Source organism: Capricornis sumatraensis, chromosome 3, assembly GCF_032405125.1.
Source record: "Capricornis sumatraensis isolate serow.1 chromosome 3, serow.2, whole genome shotgun sequence".
Classification (NCBI taxonomy): Eukaryota; Metazoa; Chordata; class Mammalia; order Artiodactyla; family Bovidae; genus Capricornis; species Capricornis sumatraensis.
This window is the reverse complement of record NC_091071.1, coordinates 125,184,820-125,200,447: the sequence shown is the minus strand read 5'-3', so window position 1 is coordinate 125,200,447 and position 15,628 is coordinate 125,184,820. Positions and strand designations below refer to the sequence as shown.

The 15,628-nt window shown below is 37.4% G+C and overlaps 1 protein-coding gene across 1 annotated transcript in view; it reads left to right on the top strand.

Annotated features, from left to right (window-relative positions):
* TMEFF2 (transmembrane protein with EGF like and two follistatin like domains 2) overlaps positions 1 to 15,628 on the top strand; it is a 289,338-nt gene that overhangs the window by 159,255 nt on the left and 114,455 nt on the right. Inside the window, exon 5 of the mRNA XM_068968943.1 lies at positions 4,936 to 5,032. Coding sequence (XP_068825044.1) covers positions 4,936 to 5,032 — 97 coding nt within the window. The remainder of the gene's footprint in view (positions 1 to 4,935; positions 5,033 to 15,628) is intronic.

Genomic DNA, 15,628 nt, shown 5'->3' with positions numbered 1-15,628 from the left:
CTGAATATTGTCACCCTGCTTATTTAACTTATATACAGAGTACATCATGAGAAACGCTGGACTGGGAGAAACACAAGCTGGAATCAAGATTGCCAGGAGAAATATCAGTAACCTCAGATATGCAGATGACGCCACCCTTATGGCAAAAAGTGAAGAGGAACTAAAAAGCCTCTTGATGAAAGTGAAAGTGGAGAGTTGAAAAGTCGGCTTAAAGCTCAACATTCAGAAAATGAAGATCATGGCATCCGGTCCCATCACTTCATGGGAAATAGATGGAGAAACAGTGGAAATAGTGTCAGACTTTATTTTGGGGGGCTCCAAAATCACTGCAGATGGTAACTGCAGCCATGAAATGAAAAGACGCTTACTCCTTGGAAGAAAAGTTATGACCAACCTAGATAGCATATTGAAAAGCAGAGACATTACTTTTCCGACTAAGGTCCGTCTAGTCAAGGCTATGGTTTTTCCAGTAGTCATGTATGGATGTGAGAGTTGGACTGTGAAGAAGGCTGAGTGCTGAAGAATTGATGCTTTTGACCTGTGGTGTTGGAGAAGACTCTTGAGAGTCCCTTGGACTGCAAGGAGATCCAACCAGTCCATTCTGAAGGAGATCAGCCCTGGGATTTCTTTGGAGGGAATGATGCTAAAGCTGAAACTCCAGTACTTTGGAGTACAACCCACCTCATGAGATGGGTTGACTCATTGGGAAAGACTTTGATGCTGGGAGGGATTGAGGGCAGGAGAAGAAAGGGACGACCGGGGATGAGATGACTGGATGGCATCACTGACTCGATGGACGTGAGTCTGAGTGAACTCCTGGAGTTGGTGATGGACAGGGAGGCCTGGCATGCTGCAATTCATGGGGTTGCAAAGAGTCGGACATGACTGAGCGACTGAACTAAACTAAACTGAAGCACCAATTCTTGTTTTTTATACTTTGAAAAGAACAGGAAAAAAGAAACCGTACAGTTCAACAAATGATTTCCAAGGATCTAGCATGTGCTAATTCAATAGTTATCAAGCTTTTGTGACTGTGACCTTTAAAAAGAAACAAAATTTACCTTGCAGCTCTGGTTGGATATCATATGTATAACGAAATTAGTGTTATAAAATAAATACTATATTTGCTAAATAAGATGCGGTCTGTGTTTTCTGTCCCAGTACCTTCTGCTTCATGTTTACAAAAATGTTTGCAAAAATGCTGATAGTGCCTCACTAACTGTATTTCCCTACCCACTAATACATTGTGAATTGTGGTTGGAAAAATACAGTGCTATCCTTGCTATTCAAAATGTGGTCTGTGAACCAGCAGCAGCAGTTTCTGGGAGCCTGTAAGAAATTTAGAACCTCAGGATACACCTCACATTTACTGAATCAGAATATTTATTTTAACAAAACTTCCAGGTGCTTCCTGTGCAATTTAAAGTGGCAGAAGTCCTGAGCCAGACATTCACTGCAAGAGGAGGATGCTTGAGACAGAGGAAGTCTTCTCAGTATTGTTTAGGCAGAGATGCTTAGGAGCAAGTTGTTCAGTGTGTGTGTGTGTTTGTGTGGTGTGTGTGTGTGTGTGTGTGTGTGTGTGTGTATTTCCAAGCCCCAGGCCTACAAATTCAGTACCTCTGAGGTTATCTCAAGGCATTTATCTAAAAAACAATATGTAAATTAACAAACCAAATCTACAGAGGTTCTGAGCCCAACCCTATTTAAGAATCATTGGTCTATAGTGTTAAATGAATGCTGGATGCTGATTTGTTTATTACAAAGGTACAAATCTGGACTTCAGAAAGTATGGAAATATTTTACTTTATTTTTCATTGTGATTGCTTCACATTTTATTCCCAGAATATTTGTTGAGAGAGATTTTGCTACTGCTACTTCTGGGCTTCTCTATGTGGGAGAATTTCCAAACATCTCAAGTCTACCAGTAACTGCCCTTTTATAGAAATGTAATGTGACTTCCAGTAGAAATATTATTATTAGTTCCGCTGAGTTAGCACGATTCATTGCCTGGATTACTTCCAGTAGATCCCTAACCAAGGATCCCTGCTGTGAAAGAAGATGGGGCTGCCCATAAGTGGCTATAACTGTTCATTAAGGACCTTCCCATTGTGTTAGTATGTTTCCTGAGTGATAGGAAGTTTTAGTCTAGAAGCTGCTAATCTTGCTAACACTAAAAGGCTCTCTCCCATTAGCAGTTTCTGTGTTGCATTAATAATAAGTAATAAAGAGATGGGCCTCAGCTGTTCAGGCTCCCCTGAGGTGAGGCCCCAGCTTCCTTCTTATCCCCATAGTCCACTCTAATGGTCTCGCCTCTATTAATGTAATAGAGTGGATAATAAGTGCTGTCTATTTTAGCAGAGTCTAGAATTCCTCTTTCTTTCTGGGGAGGAACACCACTTTTTTAGACTTCAATTTAAAAACTATACCATCAGTACTTTTGCAATTGAAGTTGATCTGTTTAATTCATAACTTTTTTAATGTGCAGTGCAAATCAAGTACGGGGGAAAAATGTTGCTTTGGAAAAAATAAATCTATCTTTCCTGGAAAAACTATAAAACACAGCTCTCTAAATGATGGTTTTGTTTTTTGTTGTTGTTGTTATTCTGGTAAATCAAATCACTTATTTGCTGAGCAGTAAATTGGAAAATAAGGAATAAAGAGCTTTGCTTTTGTAACTATCAATAACTCTCATGTTAATAAACAAAGAATAAATTATGAAAATATCATATTAAATAAGTAATGTTGAATATGTTAGGTTCAGGTGCACTTTAATAAATGATGTCTTTGTTAAAAATGTTACCTTACTAGGGTTCATAATGCTAGAAGCCTATGCCATACTTAATTACATTCTTTTTCTATTGAAAATGCATAACCTTTTGCAAAAATACACTTTTTAAGGATCTCTGGATTTCAACATGTTTTTAAGTATATAATCTATCCATGGAATAATATTATCTATGCAGTTGTTAGGTTGTTGCAGTTTTTTATCTATAAGTAAAGCTATTTTTGCTGTCAACTACATATTTTTTAATTCATAAATGGTAATCTTCATCTAAAAGTATTGCTCAGATTTTTTAAAATATAAATTTATTTATTTTAATTGGAGGTTAACTACTTTGCAATATTGTATTCGTTTTGCCATACATCAACATGAATCCACCACAGATATACACATGTTCCCCATCCTGAACCCTCCTCCCTCCTCCCTCCCCGTACCATCCCTCTGGTCGTCCCAGTGCACCAGCCCCAAGCATCCAGTATCATGCATCGAACCTGGACTGGCGATTCGTTTCATATATGATATTATACATGTTTCAATGCCATTCTCCCAAATCATCCCACCCTCTCCCTCTCCCTCAGAGTCCAAAAGTCCGTTCTATATCTGTGTCTCTTTTGCTGTCTCGCATACAGGGTTATTGTTACAGTCTTTCTAAATTCTATATATATGCGTTAGTATGCTATATTGGTGTTTTTCTTTCTGACTTTCTTCACTCTGTATAATAGGTTCCAGTTTCATCCACCTCATTAGAACTGATTCAAATGTATTCTTTTAATGGCTGAGTAATACTCCATTGTGTATATGTACCACCGCTTTCTTATCCAGTCATTTGCTGATGGACATCTAGGTTGCTTCTATGTCCTGGCTATTATAAACAGTGCTGCAATGAACATTGGGGTACACGTGTCTCTTTCAATTCTGGTTTCCTTGGTGTGTATGCCCAGCAGTGGGATTGCTGGGTCATAAGGCAGTTCTATTTGCAATTTTTTAAGGAATCTCCACACTGTTCTCCATAGTGGCTGTACTAGTTTACATTCCCACCAACAGTGTAAGAGGGTTCCCTTTTCTCCACACCCTCTCCAGCATTTATTGCTTGTAGACTTTTGGATAGCAGCCATTCTGACTGGCGTGAAATGGCACCTCATTGTGGTTTTGATTTGCATTTCTCTGATAATGAGTGATGTTGAGCATCTTTTCATGTGTTTGTTAGCCATCTGTATGTCAGATTTTTATTTCTTGAACTCAAATACTAAATTTTTAAAATTGATTTGCACTATTTTTCCCTAATTTTGAAAGCTTAATTTTATAATTAGATTGTATACAGCATATTTTAACACTTGTAATTTATGGTCTAAGCCAACATGAATAACTATCATCAGTGACAAGTATATATTTTTAAATATAATATATGTTCATAGCCCTTATAGAAGAAATCACAATGATGGGCTCTGTGCAACATTTATGTAAGATTCAAGAAAGTAGTATAAAAAACAATTAAAATGTGTTTTCTAAAATTTATAATTAATATAGTTTTCCTTATAAGTACTTTTTACATCTTGAGGGGGAGAAAAGACATATCTAAAAAGTCGAAGCTGCCCACCTAAATTTTTTAAGTTATATATTAAAGCCTTTAAATGAAAAAGTCTATAATTTAGGACTGAGAAAATTTTAAGTGTTTCTTATAGACACTAGATTTTTCCTCTAGGCCAGTAACAATTTTGTTGTTGTTCAGTCACTCAGTCATGTCCAACTCTTTGCGACCCCATGTACTACAGCACGCCAGGCTTCCCTGTCTTTCAACATCTCCTGGGGCTTACTCAAAAATCATGTTCATTGAGTTGGTGATACCATGCAATTTAAATTATTTTTAATTAATTCTTTCATATGGTTTATTAACCAACCAATTTTGATAAATCCAGTAAACTCTATTGTTTATTTTTCTGGTAAAAAGAATTATTCACTACATTTCAGTAACTAGCATGTCATTGTTTTCTTCAAATCTGGGGAAGAAGAAAGTCAAATATGACAATCTTAATGGAGCTCCAGTTGCAAAAATGTCTATTGGAAAAGTAGCAGCTTTCATATAAAATAGTCTTGGAGTTGATATTATGCACACTTATCTGAATTCTTTTTGTTCCCTTTTTTCTGTCTTATAGTCCATGAAGGCTCAGGAGAAACCAGTCAAAAGGAGACATCCACCTGTGATATTTGTCAGTTTGGTGCAGAATGTGATGAAGATGCTGAGGATGTCTGGTAATGTGCTGTTTTATTCTTTTAAACAAAATAATGGTAAATAATTTATTTTTACTGTATCATTTCCTAAAAGAAGACATTTTCAGCATTTTTTAAAATCCAGTTCTCAACTAGGAAAGATGAGGGCTACAATAACAGGAAGGAATTTCTGCAGCTGAACTAAGAGTTGGGTCAGCCAAACAGCTGTCTAGGGAATTACTTGATAAGATATAATAAGATATCACTGAGACTCCCAAATACTGTCAGTGTTAACAGATGGAGAGAAAAAGTGTATTTACCAAAACATCTCTCAAGAAGCATGGTCAATAAACAATGGATAATTGCTAATCTGCTCCAAGATGGTGGATCTGGGTAACCAGAGGTTTTATTTAAAGGTATATATATGCACACCCATAGCTGAATTAGGGAGCTGTTAGGGCAAGGAATGGTTTCTGAGCCACCATCTAGGATCAACTACTCCCTTCACTCAGGTGTTACTCAGCTTCTCCTTTAAAGATACACTCAACAGATTTTGAATATTCATTATTTTAAATAAGTCTGCCTTCTAGGGCATCCACTCTCATACTGGAGTAGGTTTTCATTTCCTTCTCCAGGGCCCATGTGTATTGGCCCTACCCAGATCTCATACCCACAGTGAACAACCCAAAGGTTTTTGTGTGGCATAATAGTAGAAAGAGGCAATCTTTCTTTCTCTCTATCTCTCTCTCTTAATATACAACTTTTATACACATATCTTTCAGGAAAGCAAACAGGAGCCCTTTCATTTTTGTGTTTGTTTGCCTAGAGCAGTTAACAATCATTTTGATCAAAGTAGGTAAGGGAATAAATCTTAAATGTTCTCACCGCACATAAAAAATAACTGGTAATTATGTGAGGTGATGGAAGTGTTAGCTAACACTATGGTGGTGATCACATTGCAATATACACATTGTACACCTTAACATTTACAATGTTATATACCAATTATACTTCAGTAAAGTTGGGGGAAAAAAGCACAATCATTTTGATCAAACATTTTGTGGGTGGAGGGAATTTAGCTAAGAAACAGGAAAAGTTAAGGCAAGACAATTTTGACAAAAATGAAACAGTCTATACCTGAAACAACTTAGAGTATTTTTAATGTAGATTAAACTGAGGATTCCAACTAAGCAAACTGAGATTCTTAAGGTAAATTAACAAAGAACTTACAAGTAGGCACTGCTATTACCCAGCCAGGTGAAACAGTCACCCATTAATATAAGCTGGCATCAGTAGGATTTCCATGCCTGTCAGACATTAGCCAGTGGTCAGCTAGGAGCCAAGTCAGGGAGTCTATACACTAGTTTGACCATCCTGAGGTAAACAAACATATGTGTTCTTAAGAATCTCCTGGATATCTTAATGACTGATGAATTTTTGGTTCCAAAACCTGGCTGATCATCAGGATTACTTAGGGAATTTTTGGAACACATCTTTAGTTCCATGTCAAAATTAATGAATCAGAATTTCAGAGAAGTGGGACTTAAAACTTTACTTATTAAAACTCCCCAGATGGTTGTATAAATATTGCTCTAAGATAAATGACCGACTCAGAGAATTATTCTCCTTCTACATGCTTTGAGTCAGACAGGACTGAGTGACTGAACTGAACTGACTGAAATACTTAAAAGCTCTGTGCAGTTTTAGTCATTATATATCAAGACACGTGGATAGGAAATGTATCTTTAAAATATCTTAGTTTTTTTATTTGTTTGTTTGTTTGTTTGTTTTTACTTTACAATACTGTATTGGTTTTGTCATACATTGACATGAATCCACCACAAATAAATATCTTAGTTTTTAATGTTTGTTGATGACTACATCTATAGTTTAACTTTATTTTTAATGCTATTAAATATCTTACTATCAGCTATTTTACTTTTAACAAATTCACATGGATCTCTAATTTTTTCTTAAGAATTTCCCATTCCCCATTCTTGTCTAATGATCATTCACTTTACAACTGCAAAGATCTAAGAAATAGTATGATAATAGCAGATTAAAATGACTGATTATTTACTATGGGCTTGACCTATATGTATGCATTCTTTTTTTTCTCAGTTATGTAATAAACCTAGGAGTAGATTCTATTATGATCACTTTACAAAGAGGAAATTGAGTTTTAAAGTGTTTAAGTGGCAGGTCAAGATAAAGATATGAGGTGAAAGTAACTTGAGGATGTTAGTATAACAGTTCAACCAAAGGTGCAATTAAAATATTTCTCCCCTGTCATGTCTGGAATAATGTGGTGGACAGATTGCAGGCAGCTTAGATCCAATGACTCAAGACCTCCAGGGTCAGAGCTGGGGACAAGAGAGAAGCCTGCAGCAGGCAGCGGGAAAATGTCCAGGCAAGCAGTGTCCCTCTGGTGTTCTAGCAAAAGCTCAGATCTGTGCTATGTGGGTAGACAGAACAAGGAGATTAGAGCAAGTTAAGTGGCATCAGAAAGATTCAACATGCATGGCTGCTAGAATTAGGAAAAGAAAGTCAGTTACAAAGGGAACAGGGAGAAGGGCAAAGCAGAACCTCAGTCATCAAGGAACTGGAAAATGAACCAAGGACAGATACTGGATACCCACCTACTGGAACTAGTGTACAGAGTCAAATCTCGGCTACAAAGGGCTGGGACAAGCCCTTGGATCTCAGAAATAAGTTACAGGGTCAGAATGAAGCCAGCAGCAAGGCTGCTGGTGGATGAATCAGTTAGCTTTTGGCTAGGACATCTTGTACGCCCCCAGCCTAGAGACAAGATTAGTTCCAAAATGCAGAATAAAGCTGAACCTCCAGATGGGGCTAAGTGGCCATAGCTGTGAAGATTAGAGGGATGCAGGGGGCAGGGAGCCAAGAAAATCATTATATTTCCCCGGCAAGAATGAAAAGTTGTTCGCGTTTAATAAAATGTACTAAAAATGTCCAATGTAAGCAAGAACGAATGGTGCTGAAATGAGAAGCGTATTGATTTTCATTTACATAAATACCTTTGTATGTTAACATATTGTATTTAGTTATGGCCATGAAGGGCAGATTGGAAACAGCTGAAGGACACAAGAAGAAAGTAATAAATGAAATTAAATAGGCATGGAATGCAAGAGGCTATAAAGTAAGATAGGAGGCAATAGGGGAGTGATCTGACTCAGTACTAGTCAACTGGATCAGGGGAGCTTGATGTGCTATTGATTTTGGATGAAACCACGGTCAAGTCCTCTCACAAACATAAAACACTGTGTATGCTGTGTGGAAACAAAGACTACCAGTCAGTGTTTAGCTTTGTTTTTTCCTTTGACATTAACTAAACTACAGTTTTATGCGTAAAGTTTCCTCAGTTCTACATTACAAAGTAATAACAAGATGTGAATAAATACTACTGAGAAATAATATTATTGTAATCACAATACTGAAACAAATGTGAAATATTAATTCCTGATTTTTCTTTAACCCTAGATTAAGAGATTAATATTTGCATTTTACTACAAGGCCTAAATCTGGCTATTCAATGATGTTCAGATATTTTCTAGATGAAGATAAACCTTTGTTAGAATTAAAAAGCCAGTGTGCAATCAGCTGATCTTGTTTTCATAGTTAGATGAGTTTTTGAGTTAAGAAGCAAGTTACATTGGACATGCGGAAGAAAATTTTAAAAAATGAATGGGGGAAGGGTAAGGAGAGTAGAGGAATAGGAGAAAAAATAACAAAGAATGACATTGATAAACCATGATACTAATAATATAACATGTTAATGCCTTTATTTTGGAAAAAAAACCAGATGATTTATAAACTTATACAACCTCTCCCTTATGTTCTATGGTGTCCTTTCAAGGTTTTCCTCTTGTTTTCTTTTTCTTATGGAAAACATCAAGGCTGTAGAAAATGGTCAGATTTTCTCAACAGAAAGAAAGAACATTGCTACAAAAGATTCTTCAGTTATAGATATTTACCTATATATAAGAAACAGTTATGCTTTCAAAAGAGTGTTAAAAGTCCACATGGTAAGTGATCCACACCACAGATATATCTACTCTCACACTGAGGCATCCCTTTACTTAGAATAGACTTCAAAAATAATGGAACACCTGTGCAAAGCGATGTGCATGCCTATTTATGGGGAAAGGGTTAAGAGGCAAAGAAAAGAAGGGCTTAGAAGATTGTTTCTCTTTATATATAGGCTGAAAAGAGTCAAAAATAATACATTTATACATCAAAGAGACTCTCAAATACATTCTGCCAAGTATAATTTATAAAAAAAAGAAGGGCTTCTAAGTCAGACATAATAAAATTGACTCATTGTAAAGCAATAAAGCCCCATCTTATAGCACCGGGAATACTGACTTATGATTTCAACAAATATTTCTGATACTTGCTTGGTTTTAGAAATAGTTTTATATCCCCTTAATTATCTCACCTGATAAATTATTTCAGTAAGTCCAAAGTAGGTCAGCAGCAACTCTTTGCACTGGAAAGTAGTCCTAAGAAGTAATTAGCCTAGAACTTTCTGTTGGTCCTGTCAGTCAGAAGTAGTTCAGAGCCCTGGGGTTGATTCCTGATTTAATATAAGAAAAAAGCAAGTTGATAGCTGGGTCTGATCATAGGAATGGCTGAGTAAAATTGGCTGCATGCCTAACATTTCCAAGTTATTAGACTAGATCAAGGAAGAGAGCACAGGTGTAAGAACACATGGAGCTGGGTGACAAATGACATAAAGTGGCAGCCTAAATTATTATGTATACTTGCTGCATACATGTGCTTTATGGCTTCTGTGCCAGTCTTTACATTGCTCTTGTATTATTCTCAACACACAGCCCCCATTAGCAAAATCATATTGGCTTAAATGCTATCAATTCCTCAGTAGTCATTCATTTTGTCTTTGAAAGCATTCATGACGTTTTTCAGATTTTGTGCATCAAATCCTTGTGTTTAACTGTAATGGTAAGAAAGGAGAAAAGCAAAATCATTTAGTAAAAAAGAATTCAGAAGAGAAAATGAATGAGGATCTATTTTTTTCCTTTATTTCATTGCTGTTCTGTAACTGAAAACAGGGTGTGGGATTTGGCATCCCTTTTGTGAGCCTCTCTCACAAAGACAGTTTAGTTTGAAGTCTTTAACATCTTGCTCCTTTGATCTAAGAAGGCTCCTTGTCACTAGGAAGACTGTGTGTCATTGGCATCATTCCCACCTTTAATGCATTTTGGACTGTGGAGAATCATGAATATTTGAAGTGGGGCAGTGGCCGAGGATGCTCCTTGGCACTAGATTTCACCATACATTTAAGTGAATTAGGAATTAGATCCTGCTGACTTCAGTGCATTTGGGTTATGAGTTTAATAGGGAAAATTAGGACACCTCTAAGTCTTAAGATTTTGAAATAATTTCTTCTTAAAACTGCTACTGGTCAACAATTGAAAAAAAGATTGTGTTGCAATTGGAAAATTTCCACATATTTTCTACCAAGTAAAAGGATCAGTTGGGATTGTATGTGGGATATCTAAAGAAGAAGATGCTGATTAGTCACAAAATTTTAGTGAACCATGAGTTTATTCAGTCTTCCCCCCAGGGTGTTTTCTTTCTATTGATTCCCTTTGCTCTCTTGCCTTAGAACTGTAAATGTGGTTACCATAATTAGGACCGACTTCTAACATGAGTTTACTCGTGGAGAGAATAAAACACACACACACACACAAAAAAAAATAGAAAATCATTCTAGTCCAGAAAATCCAGAGTTTTAGTTGGATTTAAGGCTTTATGAGAAAACCTTCTTAATTCTAAGTCACCTGTAGTTAGTATGTTGCCTCCCTCAAATTGCCTCTTCTCTGCCATGAAGACAAGGTTGTCACCTCTGAAAACTGCCATCGTGTCATCTGTTTGTATAGATGGGTGGGCTGAAGAGGAGACATCTCTCATTCAACACTTCGTTTCTCCCAGAAAGTTTTTTCAGAGAGAGGGGGAAATATATAGCTCCTGATTTAGGGAAACACACCCCTTTCCTCTTCCATAATTTCAAGAAAAATATGCTGATGTTTGCATTTTTAGCAAATCTGTGTCCTAATATAAAAGAGTTTAATTGTGTTATTTCCTTCTTGTATTTATCTGCCTATCTTAAACAAGAAAAAATAATTTGTACTTTTTTAAGATTTCACACAACTTAAAAAATACCATAATAAATAGGACTAGTATTTGTAACAGTCTGCAACGGTCTGTGCCTACAAACACCATGTCTATGACTCACACATCCCTCAGCCAACAGAAGGAAAGAACATGAAGTTGCTCAGTTGTGTCCAACTTTTTGCAACCCCATTGACTGTAGCCATCCATGAGATTTTCCAGGCAAGAATACTGGAGTGGGTTGCCATTTCCTTCTCCAGGGGATTTCCCCAACTCAGGGATTGAACCCAGGCCTCCCACATTGCAGGTAGACTCTTTACCATCTGAGCTACCAGGTAAATAGTCAGGTCTACCAACTGAAGCTGAACACTTTAAGTGTTACTTAGCAAGATGAATAAATAACGATGCCACTTCAAATGCACAATAGATCATTCCAAAAAAAGACAAACCAAAAAATGTACAACTAACCTATCTCCAAATTTGAGTTGGGCTTTGCAAAAAGTGAGACTTTTAAAATAAAATTGAAATTTGAAAGTAAATCATGGTCTTTAAAATAAAGACATACCTCAGGTCTTCCATGTACTGGGTTGCTTAGAAAGGAATTGGATTTTCACATAAGTTCTGAAGAGTCTTGAATTTTTCTCAGTAATGATGCTTCAGCTGTGCTATTTGTCATGCAATGATTAGTGAAACTTAATTAGGACATGATAGGTGCAGATATGGATCTGGCGTAGAGTACCAAGATATACAGGAAGAAAGTATTGGAAACTTTAACATGTTTCATATGTTTTCATAATCTTTATTTAGTTCAGACAGTAGAAATCAGGTAACTTCCATTTTATATAAAAATAATGAAATATTACATGAAGGCAGAATAAAGGAAACAAAACTTCTAAGCCTAAATTGTATTTCTACCACTAAATTAACTCTTTTCATTACTGGTTTCCCTTTTACCTGCTTGGGTAAACTGTACTCTGCTAATGGGGCCCGCCTGCCTTATTTCTAGTGCTCACTCACCAAACTCCCATACACAAGTTTTTCTTGAGTTTTCTCACTCAGTTTCTAGTATATTCCAACTCAGAGAGTCCTGTGCCTTAAATCAGGGAATACAAGCCCATGCTCCAGCATCACAACATAACATCCCAGTCTCAAAGATAAAAAAGAAAAAAAGAATCTCATTCTAGTCATCAAAAGATGGCAGGATTTTCAAAAGCATGTGTTTCCTGTGTGGCAAGTACCTTGGTAATATTTACATTCATGGAGCCATTTAATACTCCTTCTAACCTTATAAAGGGTTTCCCAAGTGGTGCTAAAGAAATCGCTTAGCAATGCAGGATATGCCGAGACAAGGGTCCAATCCCTGGGTCAGGAAGATCCTCTGGAGGAGGGCATGGCAATCCACTCCAGTATTCTTGCCTGGAGAATCCCATGGACAGAGAAGCTTGGAAGGCTACAGTCCATATTGTCACAAAGAGTCAGACATGACTGAGCAAATTAAAACACACACACGCAACCTTATGAAGTTAGATATGCTGCTACTGCTAATTCGCTTCAGTCGTGTCCGATCTGTGCGACCCCATAGATGACAGCCCACTAGGCTCCTCTGTCCCTGGGATTCTCCAAGCAAGAATACTGGAGTGGGTTGCCATTTCCTTCTCCAATGCATGAAAGTGAAAAGTGAAAGTGAAGTCACTCAGTCGTGCCCGACTCTTAACAACCCCAGGGACTGCAGCCTACCAGGCTCCTCCATCCATGGGATTTTCCAGGCAAGAGTACCAGAGTGGGGTGCCATTGCCTTCTCCATTAGATATGCTAACAATTCTCATTTTACACAAAAGGAAACTGAGGCACACGGAGGTTAAGCAAACCACCCAAAGCCTAACAGTAAGTGGAAGAATTAGGATTTGAACCCTACTAGGCTGACTCCAGGGAGAAGGTACCATGCCCTTAATCACCACTCACTATCTTCTCATATGTTTAATGATGTGTGTGTGTGTGTGTGTGTGTGCAGTGTGTATTACGTGTATAAGGCACACATATACATGTTGGAAATACTCAGTATAGAATTTCACACTTTTTTTTTGTTTTTGAAATAGAAAATGCTACCACTTTGGGATAAAGTCTAACAATACCAGGTTCACATTACCAATGATGTCCTTTGAAATATTTTCTTTCCCATTAAATATATGCACCTTATTTTTGGCAGATTGTATGGTTTTTATTTGTTTTCTGCAGATATATCAAATCATTATAGATGAAGAATATCCTTATTCTGACTATGTGTGCCCAAATAGATGAACAGGTTATTAACCATGAGGTTGCAGAGATGAGACAAATCTTGACCAAAACCTGGTTCTTTGAGGTGTTTCAAGTTCAGTTTGCTGGTTTTGAGTAAGGCAATAGCAACCATGATTATGAAACAGGGTGAACATTATTTATATCTAAAACAAGTGATGTGCATGCGGGCTAAGTTACTACAGTCATGTCCAGCTCTTTGCTACCTTATGGACTACTGTAGCCCACCCAGGTCCTCTGTGCTTTAGATTTTTATCCAGAAAAGAGGCATATAACATAAAAGTTGGTGATGTTCAGTCATTCAGCCATGTCCAACTCTTTAAGATCCCATGGGGTGCAGCACACCAGTCTTCCTTGTCCTTCACCATCTCCTGGACATTGCTCAAACTCATATCCATTGAGTCAGTGATGCCATCCAACCATCTCATCCTCTGTCATCTCCTTCTCCCCCTGCCTTCTATCTTTCCCAGCATCAGAGTCTTTTCCAGTGAGTCAGCTCTTCTCATCAGGTGGCCAAAGTATTGAACCTTCACCTTCAGCATCAATCCTTCCAGTGAATATTCAGGGTTGATTTCCTTTAGGATTGACTAGTTTGATCTCCTTGCAGTTCAAGGGACTCTCAAAAGTCTTCTCCAACACAGTTCAAAAGCATCAGTTCTTTGGTGCTCAGCCTTCTTTATGGTCCAACTCTCACATCCAGAGTCATCAACACATGACTACTGGTAAAACCATAGCTTTGACTATATGGACCTTTGTTAGTGAATTAATGTCTCTGCTTTTTAATACATTGTCTAGGTTTGTCATAGCTTTTCTTCTAAGGAACAAGTGTCTTTTAATTTCATGGCTGCAGTCAGCATCTGCAGTGATTTTGGAGCCCCCAAAATAAAATATGCCACTGTTTCCATTGTTTCCCATCTATTTACCATGAAGTGATCGGACCTGATGCCATGATCTTAGTTTTCTGAATGTTGAGTTTTAAGCCCACTTTTTCACTCTCCTCTTTCACCTTCATCAAGAGGCTCTTTAGTTCCTCTTCACTTTCTGCCATATGGGTGTTGACATCTGCACATTTGAGGTTATTGATATTTCTCCTGGAAATCATGATTCCAGCTTGTGGTTCATCCAGTCTGGCATGTCACATGATATGCTCTGCATATAAGTTGAATAAGCAAGATGACGGTATACACCCTTGCTGTACTCCTTTCCCAATTTTGAAACAGTCAGTTATTCCATGTCCATTTCTAACAGTTGCTTCTTGTCCTGCATACAGATTTCTGAGAAGGCAGGTAAGGTGGTCTGGTACTCCCATCTCTTTAAGAATTTTCCACAGTTTGTTGTGATCCATACAGTCAAAGATTTTAGTGTAATCAATAAAGCAGAAGTAGGTATTTTTCTGGAACTCTATTGCTTTTTCTATGATCCAACAGATGTTGGCAATTTGATCTCTGGTTCCTCTGCCTTTACTAAAACCAGCTTGAACATCTGGAAGTCCACAGTTCACGTACTGTTAAAGCCTAGCTTGGAAGATTTTGAGCATGGCCTTTCTGTCATGTGAAATGAGTGAAATTGTGTGGTAGTTTGAACATTCTTTGGCATTGCCCTTCTTTGGGATTGGAATGAAAACAGACTTTTTCCAGTCCTGTGGCCACCAATGAGTTTTCCAAATTTGCTGGCATATTGAGTGCAACACTTTAACAGCATCATCTTTTAGGATTTGAAATAGCTCAACTGGAATTTCATCATCTCCACTAGCTTTGTTTGTAGTGAGGCTTCCTAAAGCCCACTTGACCTCGCACTCCAAGATGTCTGACTCTGGTGAGTGATCACACTTTCCAGAGGTTATGGTTATAACCTTGCCATGGTTGTCCAGATTATTAAGATCTTTTCTGTATAGTTCTTCTGTGTATTCTTGCCACCTCTTCTAAGTATCTTCTGCTTCTGTTAAGTCCATACCATTTCTGTCCTTTACTGTGCCTATCTTTTCATGAAATATTCCCTTGGTATCGCTAATTTTCTTGAAGAGATCTCTAGTTTTTCCCATTCTATTGTTTTCCTCTATTTCTTTGCATTGTTTACTTAGGAAAGTTTTCTTATCTCTCCATGCTGTTCTTTGGAACTCTGCATTCAGATGGGAATATCTTTCCTTTTCTCCCTTGCCTTTCACTTCTCTTCTTTTCAGATATCCAT